An 18,078-nucleotide genomic window follows, 5' to 3' on the forward strand; every position below is an offset into this window, starting at 1 on the left:
GGGCAACTGAATGGAGCTGAGTGTTTACTGTCCGGATGCCCTTCCTGTTGCCAATGCAGAGTTCGCAGCAGAACTTTGGTCCATATTTTGGTTAAAACTTGGGGTGATCTCCTGGCTTAATGACGCTGAAACTGCTGGGCAGAAATGATCTGCACTCTAGCAGTTTGAGCTCGGCTCTGTGAGATAGAGTGAGCTCCCGTTGCTTGATCCCTAGCTCCTACCACCCAGCAGTTCGAAAGCATGCAATATTGCTAATAGATAAATACAGTAGATACCAGTTTGGTGGGGAAAAACCTAGCTATATTTGAGTGTGCGGAGAACGGAAGCCTGGGCTGGTCCTGGCAAGACACGAGGCATTGCAACACAAGGCAAGATGTGGGGAGACTGATGGAGAAGCCTGGAAGAAACAGCAACCTGAGCGCCACTAGTTAATTGGTGTAAAGCTACTTCACCCCTCACAGTGCACCATGGATAGACGCGTAAGCGCCAAACAGAATAAGTGAGCAATCTAGACTGTCAGGACTGCATGTGTAGATTTCCCTGACATTGTGTGCCATATGCTAAATAAATAAATGCTACCCACTAGCAGGAAGTTCAACAGTTACTCCTTTGACACTCTGCATCTTCTTGGGGGCTCTGTTGCTTTGCAATTGGCTGCTACAGAGTTATTGATGAATATAAGATATGGCATGAATACTTTTTATTCATTTATCTGAAATATATTTATACAACTTTTCTGTGTATTTTGAAAAATTAGAGAGAGAGCCAGGTAAAGGGAAAGTAGAGGCAAATCTTACATCAGTTAGTTGTATGTGGCATTTTTCTAAAAGCTGGATCAAGAAATCTAGAATCTATGTTTGGGACATTTTCTCTCTGTCTTTTAATGTAAGAAATATCTCTTGGTTTCAGCAGAAAAGCTAGACCCGAGATAATCCTTGACTGTGGTAAAATAGCATAACATTCAGGAAAATGTTAAGTGTAAGCAATAATATTGATTTCCAACACAGGTTTCTGCTTTGATAGGGCATCAAATTCAGTGATGGTGTGGGTTCTGTGAATGCTAAAATTGTGGAGAATCTGCTGTGTAGAAATGATTGTAGAGAAAACTTCCGGTCCATTTGTGAATATATGTAGCTGTAGCAAAACGATAATCCTACATTCCCTTTTCAATGGTTTGAAACTTGGAGAGTTAGATTTAAAGGAGGGTTTCATTGCTGTTAAAGGACCCAATTCAACACACCCTTTTTATTTTTTCTTAAATGCATTAATGACTTGGGATGTCTTCTCCAGCATCACAAACAGACTCAGGTGGATATTTATGAGAAGTTGCCAGTTCCGTTTGGCTTGGTTCGTTTTGGAGTGGCTCCTGATCACCCAGAAGTCAAGGTTGGTACTAACTTTCTTTTTGGTATTAGCAGTCACAAAAGGGATCTACTAAGGTGGAGGCAGGGGAGGAGCCTCTTAAATTATTCCCTTTCTTCTTCTGCCACCTTCTTTTTATTCCATTTTTGTCTTGTTTTTTTGGTCTGCATACAACCCTTAGAAAATATGAGATATTTTGTGACTGATAACAGCATACTATTTAAGCAAGATTTGGAAATATGTACTAGGGCTGGGCAAAGCATTCAGAAGAGGTGTTTTATGATGCACAATACTATGAAAGAAACACCCATCTGAATTGTGAAAGTAGTCTTTGTGCAGCTGCTTCCAAAGCTGTCCTGTTTTCTCTCAGTACAATACAGTATATGTTTGGGTGCTTACAGCCACTTTGCTACATTGGTGGCCACAACAGAAGCTTACACAGACCACAGGAAACAGTTTTGGAAGATGCCAAAAGAGTCTTCCAAAAGACACGGCTGCTTTAACAGTCTGAAAAGCGGAACTTTTATTTGCCTTAACACTTTTCGCAAAGCACCTCTTTTGAACACTTAGCACAGTCCTAATATTTCATGGCCTTCTGTGGGTGTGGAGGTTTTTTTATGCCTGATGTCTTGCTATTGTCAGATGGAATGGACCAGTAATAAAGATCACTTGATTTTGGACAGGTAAACCTGATGATAATGCGCCGTGTTTTCCCGTAAGCTAGTTATGACCTTGTCTACAACTAGAATGTCCACCGCTGGCAATAGGCCATATTACCTTCTCCCTGTGCCTGTATCTGGAAGAAAAATGTGCTATTTTAATGGAGCTGACTGGCCTGGTGCCAGCCTGAATCGCAAAGTGAGCTGCTGCTTGAGATGTTGCAAAGTCATCAGGCCTGGCCTCGTTCTTTTGCTGTAGTCTCCTGCCTGGGCGCTTAGCCACTGGAGGCAAGGAGATGGCTTTCAGAGGGAACTTCTCTTGACCTCTCTCCCCAGAACGTGATCAACACATTTACCCAGACAGCCCACTCTGACCGTTGCTCCTTTTCTGGGAATGTGACTGTGGGGAAGGATGTAACTGTGGAGGAGCTGCAGGCGGCCTATCACGCGGTGGTCTTGGTAAGTGTTCTTGGCGGTGGTTTTAATAGCCTCAAGAGAAGGAATAGCATTTGTAAGAACATGAAGGTATGTCAAGAGTGATACATCAAAGCATACGTTGTTTTTTATTATAGAGTATTCCTCGACTTACAACCATTTGGTTAATGACTGTTCAAAGTTACGATGGCACTAAAAAAAGTGACTTATGACTGTTTTTCACATTTATAATCCTTGCAGCATCCCCACGGTCATGTGATCAAAATTCAGATGCTTAGCGACTGGCATGTATTTATGACGGTTGCAATGTTCCGGAGTCATGTCATCACCTTTTGCGACCTTCTGTCAATGAGAAAGACAGATTCAGTTAGCAGCCACATTATTAACTTAACAACTGCAGTGATTTAACAACTGTGGCAGAAAGGTCATAAAATGGAGCATAACTCACTTAACAACTGTCTTCCATAGCAATGGAAATGTAGGGCTCAATTGTGGTCGTAAGTTGAGGACTACCTATATTCCAGGAACGGCTGGAATATATTTCTGTCCACATATTGAGGCCACTCTCATAGATAGTATAAGAAAACAGTTGTATTAGGTTTAGCTTGTTATACTTTGCTTATGGGATATATATTTTTTCTTTTCTGCCATCCATTAGGATTGGGCCAGGTTAGCGATGTTGTTAAATAAATACACAGACCAGCATTGCAAAATCCTGGACCATCATCCCATCAGACGTGGGACTGAGTTCTTCACAGCTCTGCCTTGAATCCTGATGTTTGGATCTAGCTGAAATAGACAAAACAGACTCACTAAGCCTGGTTCACATATCCTGCTAAGCTGTGATGTGTTTAATTCGATTTAGGCTTAAGAGTTTCTTTGCCGTTGAATTTTTGGCTGAGCTCACAAATCTTGCCTAAATGTAATTTTTTCAGTCATGATTCTTCACCAAATCATAAGGGATATGTTCACAAATCCTAACAGAGGGATTCATATATTTTTCTGTGCAACAACCCAATCTCATCAGGGCTTAGCATGAGGTATGACTGCAGCAATGGATCGCAGCTTGTTTCAGTCAAAGCTTGTTGAACAAATCCTTGTGGCATGACATAAAGATACAAGTCCCGATAAACAAACTACAGTTACTGAAGTTATACATTATACTGAGGCAGACCTAACAATTGGCACCGAGGCTTATATAAGCAGTTTTCCCTTGCATGTGAGCCAAGCGCCTGTATATGTACAGTCTATGCAGAGGCAGGTGGAGATGATTCTCTGAGCAGCCTTGTGAAACAAAAGATGTGGCTGCTTTAATAATTCAAAGACAAGTATGTCCTTGCTTCCATGTGTTGCAAAGTACCTCCTTTGGAGGCTTAGCAGGGATATACACAATTTTGCAAAATAAATGAAATCTCTGGCACAATCCCCATAGCATGTTCTAATAACCTCTGTTGTAACTTGCCATTTTAAAGGCGTAAGGGTTTTTGGGGAAAAAAATCTATCTCTGTATTTCATCTAGATCTTACATAATGCATCCAGAGTCCCTCGTGATTAAAAATACCTCCTGTGATATGAGCAATTAAATGATTAAACAAGTAAAAGGGAAAGGGAAAATGCTTATATAGATATCAGGGCTCTGATCTGCATCAGGAGAGTTAAAGTACAACTTTCCAGAAGGACAGCCAACTGCAAAAGACGATGGAGTTTCTGCATCCCATAGCTGCAAATCAGTGTGGCTTATTTCCTGGAAAAAAAAACCAATTCAAGATGTAGGACGTAAGAGCAGCAAGTTGTAAATAGCATGAATGAGCCCAATATCTACCTTTGTTGCTGTTGCCTTTATTGTACCTCCCCCTCCAGTGGTGGGTTTCAAATTTTTTTAATAACGGTTCTGTGGGCGTGGCTTGGTCAGTGTGGCATGGCTTGGTGGGCATGGCAGGGAAAGGATACTGTAAAATCTCCATTCCTACCCCACTCCAGAGGAAGGATACTATAAAATCTCCATTCCCACCCCACTCCAGGGGAAGGATACTGTAAAATCTCCATTCCCACCCCACTCCAGGGAAGGTTACTGCAAAATCCCCATTTCTTCCCAATCAGCTGGGACTCGGAAGGCAGAGAATAGATGGGGGCGGGGCCAGTCAGAATTTTTACTACCGGTTCTCCTAACTACTCAAAATTTCCGCTACTGGTTTTCCAGAACTGGTCAGAATCTGCTGAAACCCACCTCTGCCCCCCTCCCCAAAAAGCCCCTCAAACCTCACCTTATGCTTTCCCACCTTTGCTGTGGCCAAAGAGACAGGCCTAGCTACTCCCTTCTCTGCTTCCTTCAGTACAGAGGCCTCCCTCCTGAACTCCTCCAAAAATTGTCCCGTTCATTGTCTTATACCATCTTGGCTCAGCCCTGTCAGTTAAAAAGCCAAGAACAGTGAACAATACTGTAACACCTCTACCCATTTGCTTGAGAGAGCAGTATCTGTAATACACAACCAATATAATAGTGGTATATAAAAATCTCTGAGAGTTTTGTAATCAGCAGATTGACCTTAAATTGAGGGACATAATAAATGGCCTTTCAATGCTCCGGCAACACTCATGGGGATTTTCAACTATAATGGAAACCATTCCTGACCTTTATTGTGCCACAGTTATGTATTTGTTGTGGGGTGGGGGTGGGAAGAAAGGCTGTCTCAGAAAATAGGCTGTATAATATGTATTTGAGCCACTGATTTGCATGCTGTAAAGTAGGGGTCTCCAACCTTGGTAACTTTAAGCCTGGCAGACTTCAATTCCCAGAATTCCCCAGCCAGCTTTGCTGGGAGTTGAAGTCTGGGAGTTGAAGTCTGCTAGGCTTAAAGTGGCCAAGGTTGGAGACCCCTGCTCTAAAGCTTTTTCCATTCTTCTTGCAGTGTTATGGCGCTGAGGACAACAGGACGCTTGGAATTCCTGGGGAGGACCTTGAAGGCGTCTACACAGCGAGAACATTTGTAGGATGGTACAATGGCTTGCCGGAGAACAGAAATGTAAGGATTTTAGTGTCGTCCCACTTCTACCTCTCGAAGGTTGCCACCTGCTCAAGCATCCAGGGGAGAGACCTGCAGTTGGAAAAGAACACATAGATACCAGATTAAATCCAGAATGGTTTACGACTGAGAACCTGTTTGCATATCTTCTCTTTCATCTGCCATCAAAAGGCTAGAAGAGAAACTCTGGGGCTTGAGATAAAAGAAAAATGAAGATGCTTGTAGGAGTGTTTGCCATCAGGTGTGGAACACGGGCACAGCAGCCTTTGCAATGGACATGCTTATGTTCCCTACACTTTTGCCAAGCAACTTCATTCATGAATAGTTGTCACTATAGGAGCCTGTATAGCTCAGCAGACTAATGCATTGTAATTAACATCCAGCTGTCTGCAATTACTGTAAGTTCGAATCTCACCAGGCTCAAGGTTGACTCAGCCTTCCATCCTTTCTAAGGTAGGTAAATTGAGGACCCAGTTTGTGGGGGCAATAAGCTGACTTTGTATAAATATACAAAAGTATGAAGGCTATTGCTTAACGCATTGTAAGCCGCCCTGAGTGTCCGGAGAAGGGCGGCATATAAATCAAATTAAAAAAAAAAACCTGTAAAAATAATGGAAGCTGCTGGGCAGTTTTGGCCCTTCAGTGCTCTTCAAATAAGTAGTATTGGCATGATAAACTCAGAAATGACTGAGAAGGGGTATTTCATTATTAAACAGCACATCCCACATACTCTTCCCTAGGAAGAAGTGATAAATATGAAGGGAAAATAGCCTTGTTCTGGTAACTTTTCCTCGCCTTACAATGCTATTTCCCTGTGAGACATCTTCTGAAAGTAGAAATGTTTTTCCGTGCGTTCTGTGGGATTGGATAGAATCTGTAGCATGGTGCATCTTAAAAGGATATGAAAGAGCTTTCAGCATCTCAAGCCGGTCCTGAAATTATAAGGAAAAAATTCTGGTGGCTGACTGCCTTGGACAAAAAACTGGAACGAGCTACTGATTTGCAGGCTGTAAAGCAATTTTCCTTCTTCTTGCAGTGTGTTATGGCGCTGAGGACAATCGGGCCTTTTAGAATTCTCGGAGAGGCATAAGTTTTAAAGGCTTACTGTGAAATGTCTCTTTGTTGTTCTAGCTGAAGCCAGACTTGAACAGTGAGACAGCAGTCATCCTAGGTCATGGGAATGTGGCGCTGGACATTGCACGGATTCTCCTATCGCCTCTTGAAATTCTTCGGGTAGGTTGTGAACGAGCCCTAGAGTGTTGGATGATGGTGGGGAGCCAAACAATGAGGTTTGCTATCAACCTGCCAGAAAATAACCTTTCAGGTAATGAAGGGTTGTGGGTAGGATCCCTGATTCAAAGACCTACCTGACTGCAGCCATCCTAGAGTCTTGCATTTCAGATGAACACTTGTCTGTTTTATTGGAGGGGAGAGGAGTACCTCTTGCATCTCCTGCTGTAGGAGTGGGGTTGCTGCATGTGAATCATTCTTCCAAAGTCCTTCAGGAGAAGACTTCCGGTTTGCTTCATATTCGGCTGCCTTCCCTTCTTTAAGGGCATGATTCTCTCCTCTTTCCCTGCTTTTCCTTGGCCTTCCCTCTTTTTTGCCTTAAGGTGGTGGAGCAATTTTTGCTTCTCTTTCTCCCTCTGATGCGGTAATTCTTGGGAGCAATGAACAGTTTTTGACTCTAGGAAATGCCACCATGAGCTCCCAAGTTTCTTATGCCTTCAAGTAAAGGTAAAGGTTCCCCTCGCACATATGTGCTAGTTGTTCCTGACTCTAGGGAGCGGTGCTCATCTCCGTTTCAAAGCCGAAGAGCCAGTGCTGTCCGAAGACATCGCTGTGGTCATGTGGCTGGCATGACTAAATGCCAAAGGCGCACGGAACGCTGTTAATTTCCCTATTTTTCTTCTTGCATTTTTTACGTGCTTTCAAACTGCTAAGTTGGCAGAAGCTGGGACACGTAACAGGAGCTCACCCCATTATGCAGCACTAGGGATTTGAACCGCTGAACTGCTGACCTTTCTGATTGACAAGCTCAGTGTCTTAGCCACTGAGCCACCACGTTCCTACCTTCAAGTAGAAGGGGATAAAACTGCAAACCTGAGGCCAGATTGATCTTCCACCTTTATCTGTTTCTCCCCAGACCTGAGGCTGCTTTCTTTTAGGCTTTGGAGGCAGAAAATACATGAAAGTGATTGCCTGGAAGTTTTAGATGTTATCTCTTTACTGAAACTTAAAAATGTTGGTTTTTAAGTCTGCTTTATGTACGTTGCTAGCTGCTTGAATTCTTTTTAAAGCAGGAAAATGAGATTAAAATATTGGTAATAAATGCATCAAGTGTTCAATTTGCTGTTATTTCCGCGTGTTAATGCCTTTTTTTCTCACATTAATAAGTAATTCCCATCAGTGTTGCCTCTCCCCCTTCCTGTTTTCTCCTTTTCACCAGTTTCCCTTTCCCTTTCCATCACAGTGTTGATGTGTTGTCAACAGATGCAGCATTGTGAAAAATTGCTCGAAAATGATGCATGCTGTCGTACCAAACTGTTCCATTACTATGGCATTAACCTGAGAGAAGGTCTTTGTGTTGAGTGCAATTCATTTGAGCAGATGGCTGCTCGTTCCATGTTGCCTGCCCTAATCCATGTTCCTTCCTCCCTCCTTCTAGAAAACTGACATCACTGAAGAGTCCTTCTCAGCCTTGGCCAGCAGTAAAGTCAGACGGGTGTATCTTATTGGCAGAAGGGGTCCCCTCCAGGTGGCTTTCACCATAAAGGTAAAAGGAAGAAAAGGAAGAAGGGTAGTTCAGTAACACGTCTTGACCTCCAGTAAGGTTGTTTGTTCTACAAAGACAAGTTCACATTAAGACAGAAATGTGTAAGAAGGTGGCCACTGAAAGCCCACCCAACTCCAAAGTGTCACCCTGAAGCCCTCTGTAAAACTGCTGCTGACTGATACTGTAATTGACAATATAAACATTGTGAAATACTTAGGGGATAAGTGTATGCATGTTTGTCAGCCCAACAAGATAGACCAAACTAAGAAATAGATACAGTTCAGACCTACATTTATTGTAATGGCTATAGTGACAGACACTGTAAGTCTAAATGTGCTTCCCCCCAGCTCCAATTTTATCTTTGTGTGCACTAGGAAGAGGTTTTTTTTCATATTACTTTTTTGCTGAGCTCAAGACCCTCTTATCTGACTGTTGCACTGATAGTAGCTCTTCCTCCTGTTTGCTCAAGGTTCTTCCCTATACTCTCTACAAGATATGACTATTAATTATTTTCACTTTTAAAAAAAAGTATTAAATGTATATGCCGCCCATCTCCCTGCCTAAAGCTACTCCTTTTGGTTCGGTTCCCTTTCACTTTTTTTTTTTTAAATTTGATTTATACACCGCCCTTTTCCGGAGACTCAGGGCAGCTTACAATGTGCTAAGCAATAGCCTTCATCCTTTTGTATATTTATATAAAGTCAGCTTATTGCCCCCACAACTGGGTCCTCAATTTACCTACCTTAGAAAGGATGGAAGGCTGAGTCAACCTTGAGCCTGGCAAGATTCGAACCTGCAGTAATTGCAGGCAGCTGGTCTTAATAACAGGGTGCTTTAGACCACTGTACTACCAAGGCTCACTTGGTGGGGAGGTTGTAAGTGTACCGTACCAGTCAAGGGACAAAAGAAGCATCCACATCATGGTCCCTGTTAAGATCAGTCACTGAATACGATTTGGAAATTGAAGTAGCCCCATCATATTGGATGCTCAAGCAGGAAGCGAATGTACAGCTCTGAATCTAATGAATCTGCTTCATGGTTCTGAAAGAGGAAAGGATGCCCAAGGTTCACCTCACATTTGTTGATGTGGTAGGAGTGCACTGTCCTTTTCAGGATTGTTCATCAGCTCACCTGATTGAAATCATATGATGGATGCCTACTATGAGTATTATCTTACTTTGCTTTTAAATGTCATCTTACTTTGCTTTTAAAGTTCTGGTTATAGATGCAAGGGTTAAGCAGAGTGAGGAAACAATCTGGATCGGTCACTGGGACAAGAGATTTAGTCTCTGAGCTTTCGGACTCATGCTGGAGCCCCTCCTCAGAGAACTTCTCTCTAGCAGAGTGTATACCTTGGGCTATTCTCTGTATGGTATTTATATGGGGCCTGGTTGTGTGTGGCTTTTTAGTTGTTGATTGGGATGTTGATGGCCAGCTTTTAAGTCGTTGGCTGTTGTTTCAGGATTCAGTTTGGGTGTATTTCAACAATAATGTTGCAGGATCCAATCTGGGGCGAGGATACTCACCTTCATTCATCAGAATTAGGAAAGCTTTAGATCCAGGCATGCTATAATACTCAGGATATTTTTCTTTTCCTCTCAGTTATACCTGCCCGAGTGACATTATCTAGCCAGGTTTGGCTGGTTTTGGAAAACTAAACCTACCACCCTCTCTGTGTTTCAATGTCAGCCTTCCTGCATCACCTATACTTTTGCCTTCTGTTTCTGTCTCTGAAACTTTCAGGAGCTGCGGGAAATGATCAACCTACTCAGCGTTAGACCTTTCCTGGATCCTGCAGATTTCAGAGATCTTGGCAATGCCATTAAAGGTGGGGATCAGCTAAACACCTGTTGATAAAACTAGCAGAAACTAACAGATGAATATCTGATGTCAGCTAAATCTTCTGTCCTTGCTTAACAGCAGTAATTGGAACTGGAATTTTCATCACTAAGCAATGCAGTTGTAAAGTCTAATATCACATGCCTGCATCATTTAGTGACAGCAATCCCAATAGGCCCTGTTGTTCTTGTTAATTGAGGATTGTTGGTCATTAAGTGAGGATCTCCTCACAACTTCCTGCTGACTTCCTACAAGCAAAGTCAATTGGAAAGCTGGCAGAAAGTTTCAAATCTTGGGGAGCTGCTGGGTGACGGTGGGTGTGCAGGCTGCCACCATAGCACTGTGTGAGGCTGCTGCCAGGTCAGGAAAGATGCAGAAGGGATCGCCACATGCAGCGGTATCTGTTGTGGGTACATGCATGTTCTACAGATCCTGGACTTCATACACCATAGCCATGTTCCTCAAGAGAAAAAACTATTTAGAGGACCAACTTGCAACCTTCCTGCTAGCTTCCCTGTTGACTTTGGTTGTGGGAAGCCAGTAGGAAGGTTGCAAATGGCAATCACATGACTGTAGGATACTACAACTGTCGTAAATGCGAGCCAATTGCCAAGCATCAAGATTGTGATCATAGGACTATGTCGAAGACCAGTTGTAAGTACCACTCATTCAGTACCATCATAACTTTGGAAAGTCAGTAAATGAGTGGTCGTTAATAAAGACCCATGGTCCAAAAACCATTCCTTTTAATTATGTTCTCTAAATGGGAATTTTTATTCAAAAGCTAGGTGGAATTTTCCTTTTCCTTCTACTGGGTTGTTATAATCTAGATTGTTGTTATATTGCTTGTAAAGTGCCAGGAAGATTTGAAAGACAGGATTGAAAGACAAATAATTGCAATAAATTATCTACAAGGGTTTCAAGTTTTCCTAACTGAGATTGGTATGATAGTTGGCTTAGCCCAATACATTTGAAGCAGGCCAGGTTAGGGAACAGAAGTGACACTATTTCATATCTAAAGAATCAGGTTGTTAAACTAGTATTAGGAAAGGCACAATGTTGACACTGAGCATTTTAAAAATAGTTGTGGACAATTTTTAAAGCTAGGATTATAGGATTTTGATCAGTTACAAAAAGTTAGACTTTCTACTTTGTACTTCTACTCCGTCTTATCACAGGGGTTTAAAGAATAGCCAGTGAGGAGGAGAGAGAGACATTCAGGAAGAAAAGCAAACACTTTCTGATCCGGAAATGATAAAGGAGACAGATGGAAGGAAGGACATGCTTCCTCTTGTCCAAGTGACTGGAAATTCAATCCATAGATTTGCATGAGAAGAAAATCCTGGAGCCAGGCCATTTATGCCTGACACCTGTCTTGCCTCAGAGCTGCGGTACTAGTGCACCGCTTGGTCTGCTGCTCCATTGCAGCCGCGAGAAAGATGCGGGCCAGCGGGCATCGCTCCTGCTGCACATGGCTGCTGGTACTGCTGGTACGAGGCAGGTGTCGGGCATGAATAACCTGGATGTGGGGGCACTGAGGTAAGCCAGTGCAGGGCCTGTGGGGCAGCTCCACCCCCTGCCTCATGGCCGCAGCACCACAAACAACCAGACGGAATGGGCAGGTGGCCGGCTGCGCAGGCTATTAAGTAGGGCTTATTTTGGGGGACAGCTTATATTAGGCACACGTGTAAAGACATTCTAGGGCTTATTTTCTGGATAGGTCTTATTTTTAGGGAAACAAGGTAGGTATACTGTTGGACAACATTGGAGAATAAAGGTTTTCTACCCTAGTATGGTTTTGATTTTCTCCTCACCCATTTCTGTGCTTGAACAAGCCAGCAGGAACCTCAGATGTGTCATCCAGATGGGAATTTACTAATGTTTTGAGTTATTTCAGCAGCCAGGGCCTTGAATAAGTTGGGTATTTTATAATATATCCTTTGGCCAAAATGATCCAAGCCAAATGAAAGCAATTATGATTTAGTCATTAGGTGTAATGATTGATGCCAGACAAAATCCCATTTTGTCAATCTCTGGGAATATTGAAGATTCCATGTGAATTGTTATGAAGGGACAAATTTGTATAGCAGCCATTTTTTGAAATGGTTTAGTGTCCTGTCTTTTTAGTGAGCCAGATGTATCTCCTAGTTTTCCCTCATTTTCCACCAGAACATCTCTTTGTAATAATAATAAATTGCCTGGTTGAATTGCAGTGTTTTGAATATGCAGTGTGCTTTGTAATCTTGGGATAGAGCTGAGACCATTCCCTGTTTGAGGTTTCTCCAGAAAGAGCAGGTTTTCTGCAAATTGAGTGGGGTGTGTGTGTTTGAGGATCAGAGGAAAAAAAGCAGAAAAGTATGTGACAAAAGGTGCAAGTGTACAATGTAAATTAAAACAAACTATAGGTGGAATGTTTTTTTTAGGAGGGTTAGGTAAATCCCAATACTTTTGTACTTTTCAGACATCCCAAGACCAAGGAAACGCCTCACTGAGCTGATGACCAAAACAGCTCTGGAAGAACCACCTGAGGAAGTGGGTGGCCGCTGGGCTTCAGCATCCAAAGAGTGGAGATTGAAGTTTCTGCGCAGTCCACTGGAAGTGTTACCTACCATGGATGGAAAGAGAGCAAGAGCAATCCAGTTAGCTGTCAACAGGTTGGAAGTACGATCTCAAACTTTTTCTTTTCTGGGCCTTCAACCCTTTTAACTTTCCCTTGTCCTTCATTTATCCCTTTAAGGTTGGTAACAACCTCCACATTGCTGCCTTTTTAGCAATAAGTTAAATATAGTTTTATTTTCCCACTCTAATTAGAAGTATCAGGGTAACTGCCTGCACTCTGCTTAAAAGGGAGACTCTCAGGAAGCCACTATATGTGTGTCCAAGGATTCATGTTCTGTGTAGCATTGTGGAAAGAACTCTGTTTGTTTTGTATTGATACCTGTGATATGAGGGTGTCCTGATAATAAAGCTGATTACCCAATCAACACCTAGGAGGAGAATTGGCTAAGAATTTATTTGTAACTTTTTTTTTGAGTTAAGAATCCATAGCACCTTAAGGTGGGCTCCCATCCCATTCACACTTCCTTGAATGCTATTTGAAACATGGGGGTTACCCGATTGTTCAGATGGTTTATAGGATGGTCATCCTAACATTGTCCTTTGTTGCAGGGGGCAGGAGATTCCGTGAAAGCAGTTCCCACTGGAGAAATCGAGGAACTAAGGTCTGGCCTGATTTTTAGCAGCATTGGATACAAAAGCCTCCCAATAGATCCTGCAGTACCCTTTGACAGCAAGCGAGGTCTCATTCCCAACAATTCAGGCAGAGTTCTTGGGGCACCAGGTTAGTATGCTTTGCCACGTAGTAGAAATTGGTGTGATAAAGACAATGGGGAATTGGCTACAAGGCTGAACGATGAATGGCCAGCGTGAATTATTGGGACTTATATACACGCCTATGCTATCCGCTAAAAAAGAAGATGAATTTAGTTTTTCCAAACTTCATCTTGTATACAGCTAGTGCAAGCTTAATTGAATGGTCTTCTTCCTGGCATTAGCAGGAGGCTTTGAATGAATGTACCACAAGAAGTTACAGCAGATTCCTGGCCATTGTTTGGATCTGTTCAAAATAAAGCACTGAGTCTCAACTGCCTGGTTGGACATTGTGTTTTTCAGGGCTCTATTGCAGTGGCTGGGTAAAGAGGGGACCCACAGGTGTAATCATCACGACTATGAATGACAGCTTTGATACAGCCCAGTCTGTGCTGGAAGACCTGCAGTCTGGTGCCTTGCAGCTCTCCAGTGCCAAGGAAGGCTTTGATCTAGTGAGCCAGATCCTTCAATCCCGAGGTGTGTATGTGACATATTTTACAATTACCTCTTAGTCTTACTAATACCCTGTTTTCCAATCTTTTTCTTACGTGTTTATTTAATTTTTATCTTCAAAGATAAAATACAAAACAAAGAGAAAGAGAAAACAAACTAACAAACATCTGACACCAACAACAACAAAATGTAGAAAAAAAAATATTGAATACATCATTGATAACTAATATTAAACATAAAAAATCCACCCCACTGAATGCTGACAAAATACAACAAAAATCTGATGTATTCTCCTCCCCTCACATAATAAGTCTGCAAATAGTTATAAACTTTCCCATCTATATTTTAAAAAATATTATATTACATAAACAGATGTCCCTTATGTGGAAAACTAATTGTCTAGTAATTGAATTGATCCAATGTCTGTTCACTATATACATGTAAAAAAACAACAACAGTTAACAGGTAAAAGATAAAACTAACCTTCAAAATCCCTCTGTTTAACCTCTGTTATTGTATATAACATGTGGAAAGTCCACAAATGACTTCCACTCTCTTATAAACTTGCCCAATCCATTGTTTCTAATCAAAGCAGCTAATTTTGCCTTCTCTGCCAATTCAGTTAATTTTAAAATCCACCCTTCAATAGCCGGCATCTCCTTTTCCTTCCAATGCTTAGCATAAACAATCCCGTTTTCCAATCTTGTCAACTTTAAGATGTGTGGATGTCAACTCCCAGAATCCCTCAGCCAAGGTTGGGAAACCTTGCTCTTATGCACAGTTGAGGAATCTGTGGCCAGCAGAATGCTACTAAAATAAGCCATTAAGTAGCCTTCAATATTGTCTCTGCCGGTGGAAGCTCCTGAGTTTATACAACAACTGGAATGTGTCAAGTTCCCCACTTTGTATCAGTATTTTTTGATGAGTGGGAATACCCCAGCTAAGGAATGTATTTTAATGAACTGCAAAACTGAGTGGCATCATGTTTGCATGGCTATCTTCAATTTGCCTTATCTAGAACCCAAATCCCTATCTTAAATGTTTTGGCAGGATCTCCCAGTGTTGTGACAAATGTCTTTGCAGTCTTAGTCTGTGCTCATTGTAACACTTTCAGGTTGTTTACTTTTTATTGTTGAATTGATATTGAAAGTGGGGTTTTTTCCCTCTAAGCTGTCTTGAGGAGCTTGTGTGCTAGAGTCTTAGAACTGATCTCTCCGGATTTTGCCTCTTTGTCTCAAGGAAACATACCTGCTTGAGGATGCATCTTCCCAAATGTCGTCCCCAGGCTTTGCTAGTCTCTTCAGCTGCCTGTTCAGATAAAGGGGTTGGGGAAGGAAGGGAATATTGGACAGGAATGCGATTCATGTGAGATTTTTCTAATGACAAGGTATTTTGGTTTTTTGACAGTTCCCCCCTCACCCGCTTTTATGTACTTATGCTTACGAAAATCTTTGCTTGAACCTCTTATGCCGAAGTACCTCCTGAGATTGTAGGCTGCAATCTTAAATAAACATTATAAGGATTAAGTCCCTTGCCTCTGTGGAGTTTATTTATTTCTGCAGATTTGCATAATATCCAGAGATACAAATACTAGGGGGACAAGGGGGTCCCTCAGAGCGCACAGTTGATATTGCTACCTAGGTGAAAGCAGTTGGCAGTGCCAGGGACTCCTTGGCACATGACAGATTTTCTATCTAAGTCTTTATTTCCTTGCTTTTTTTTTTTTTTTTTTTTGCTATATAGGCGGCACAGAAGTGGTGTATTACTGTGAGAACTAGGTCTATATAAAGGAGCGATTTTGATAGGCTTAGAAATGTAAGCAGATTGTCCTCCAGAGAACCCCAGGTTTGATGATTTCACAGTGACATGTGAAACCTGAAAAAGGCTCAGAGGAATAGAGGAATCTCTTTTTACAATGTGGTTGAATTTGAATCAGCTTTTGCTGTGGCCCTTTCCTAGTATATCTGGGAACACATTTTAAAGCCCAACTGGGTTTTTTATTGTCGTTTTATTTAAATGCTTTCAATTAGTGTGTTCCCTCTAAATTGATTCAAAATGTTTAAACGAACCAAAGGCGATTTGTCCCTGAAAATAGAGTGATGCTATTAGAAGAAACTTCCCAGAAACGGCTAAGTAATCTGATTTGACTGGGACTTTTGAGTCTGCCTAGTCCTTTGTGCGGAGAGTGTGTCTTTAACTCAGAATTTGATTCAGAGGAAGCCTCGGCACATCTGAGGGCTTCTGAGATTTGTGTGTGTGTGTCTGTGGTTAATTTGGATTTTGATCTGTACTTCCCCTTTCTCTGCCAATTAATAGGGGTCCACCCTGTTTCCTTTTCGGATTGGGAGAAGATTGATGCTGTTGAAGTGACACGAGGCAAATTGGCCGGAAAGACTCGGGAGAAAATAGTCGATCAGGAGGAAATGCTAGAATTGATTGGACAATGAGACTGGACTTGCCCAAAATTATTAACACAATGCTCCTGCACAATTCAAAGGTTGCAACAGATTGTGCAGTTCCCTTTCATTGCTCTACAGATATACCACTAACAATATCTGATGGTTTTGAATGCCTACATTGGTTGGGGGTACCAAAAGCTTGTTGCTGTCCCAAGCGATGGATTTCATCTATAGTCTGGTGCATCCATTGTGTTTTTTGAACTGGGGAGTTCTCCGTTACTCTGAAGATGCTCTAGGCAGCTCTCAAACAGGAGCAGTTCTCTCTTTAGCTTGATCCCTGTAGAAAAGGGGAGGAGGAGCAGATAAAGTCTTTTGGGGTTTCATTTTCAGGGATTTATCAACTGGTGTAAGTGCCTTATCTGCCTTTGCAAAGATTTGAGGTTTGTTTTGTAGACTAGAATGGGGATTGAGAGTGGTGGTCCTGTTTTGTTTTATTCCGATCTCAACTCCACATATACAAACCAGCTGAAGAAACTTCTAGACATGATTTCCACCACAATTCCTCTTGTCACTGCATTTCTACTGGACTTTTGTCATTAGATCTGATGCCAGGACAGCCTTCTTAGAAGAGTCACAATTAAATTCATACAACATTCCACACAAGTTTGTCAGCCTTACAAACGCTTGAAGTAAATTAAATAAATGAATACAATTTGTAGGTTGCTTTGAACATTCTGGATGTAAAGGTAAAAATCAGTGTTACTCTAGAGCCGTGATGGCGAACCTATGGCACGCATGGCACAGGTGGCACACATAGCCATATCAGTGGGCGTGTGAGCTCAGCTCTGCTGATTTTCAGGCCTTCTGGGCCCACCAGAAGTAGGGAAACAGGCTCTTTGCTGCCTCCAGAGGGCCTCAGGAGGTGGTGGGGAAGGCCCATTTTTTGCTGTCCCCAGCCTCCAGAGCCTCTCTAGGAGTCTGCGGAGGGCGAAAACAGCCTTCCCTAACCCCGCAGAGATCCTCCGGAGGCTGGAAATGGCCCATTTGCCAACTTGGGACAGGAAGTTGGCAAACGGGCCATTTTGGCCTCTGTAGGACTTCCGGGGGTGGGTGGGTGGGTGAGGAAGGCCGTTTTCACCCTCCCCAGACTCCTAGAAAAGCTCTGGACGCAGGTAAGAAAGAAATACGGGCCTACCGGGCCATCGTGTGCCAGGAGAGGGGGGAGGGGGGGTCACGCACACATGCGCAGGGGCGGGCCACATAAAATGGGTGTGGGCACACACGTGTGTGACCCCCTCTCCCTCCCAGCACGCAATGGCAAAAAGGTTAGCCATCACTGCTCTAGAGGAAAGGGGAAGATAAATTTGGACTTAGTAATCATGAGGATTAAGTCAGAGAGGAAAGGCAATATCAGTCACTTTTCTTATTAGCTCGGGAATTCTTTCCTGCTCACATCCTGACTTTGCTGCCCAATTGTGTATTGTATAATCATTTTTAAAAATAAAGCTCTTTCTCAAATGGTGAACCTGTGTCAGCAGTCTAGACTTCAGTTTGTTGCCAATCATAAATCTTTTAGTCACAACATATGCTGTTTATTCTACTGCTCTTGCAATTTAAGGAGAAAGAAAATGCAGAGCTGGGCTTCACACAGTTGACTGATTTTTGCCAGATTCCTGTGCACACTAATTTTTGATAAGTGCTGGGAAATCAAAGGAAATAGCTTCTTTTTTCTAGAAATTCAAACTGAAGTTGGGTTACTGTTA

General features: G+C 42.4%; 1 protein-coding gene across 1 annotated transcript in view; it reads left to right on the top strand.

The window, feature by feature from the left end:
* The window catches only part of FDXR (ferredoxin reductase), a 38,612-nt gene extending 20,799 nt beyond the window's left edge, over nucleotides 1-17,813 (top strand). The window contains exons 3-12 of the mRNA XM_070934639.1: nucleotides 1,291-1,386; nucleotides 2,358-2,480; nucleotides 5,366-5,479; nucleotides 6,611-6,712; nucleotides 8,148-8,255; nucleotides 9,999-10,083; nucleotides 12,556-12,755; nucleotides 13,263-13,434; nucleotides 13,767-13,940; nucleotides 16,233-17,813. Coding sequence (XP_070790740.1) covers nucleotides 1,291-1,386; nucleotides 2,358-2,480; nucleotides 5,366-5,479; nucleotides 6,611-6,712; nucleotides 8,148-8,255; nucleotides 9,999-10,083; nucleotides 12,556-12,755; nucleotides 13,263-13,434; nucleotides 13,767-13,940; nucleotides 16,233-16,363 — 1,305 coding nt within the window. The 3' untranslated portion in view covers nucleotides 16,364-17,813. The remainder of the gene's footprint in view (nucleotides 1-1,290; nucleotides 1,387-2,357; nucleotides 2,481-5,365; nucleotides 5,480-6,610; nucleotides 6,713-8,147; nucleotides 8,256-9,998; nucleotides 10,084-12,555; nucleotides 12,756-13,262; nucleotides 13,435-13,766; nucleotides 13,941-16,232) is intronic.
* Nucleotides 17,814-18,078: the final 265 nt, after the last annotated feature.

The sequence above is a fragment of the Pituophis catenifer genome, unplaced genomic scaffold (assembly GCF_029215685.1).
Source record: "Pituophis catenifer annectens isolate HBS135680 unplaced genomic scaffold, rPitCat1.0.hap2 SCAF_2, whole genome shotgun sequence".
NCBI classification, from domain to species: domain Eukaryota; kingdom Metazoa; phylum Chordata; class Lepidosauria; order Squamata; family Colubridae; genus Pituophis; species Pituophis catenifer.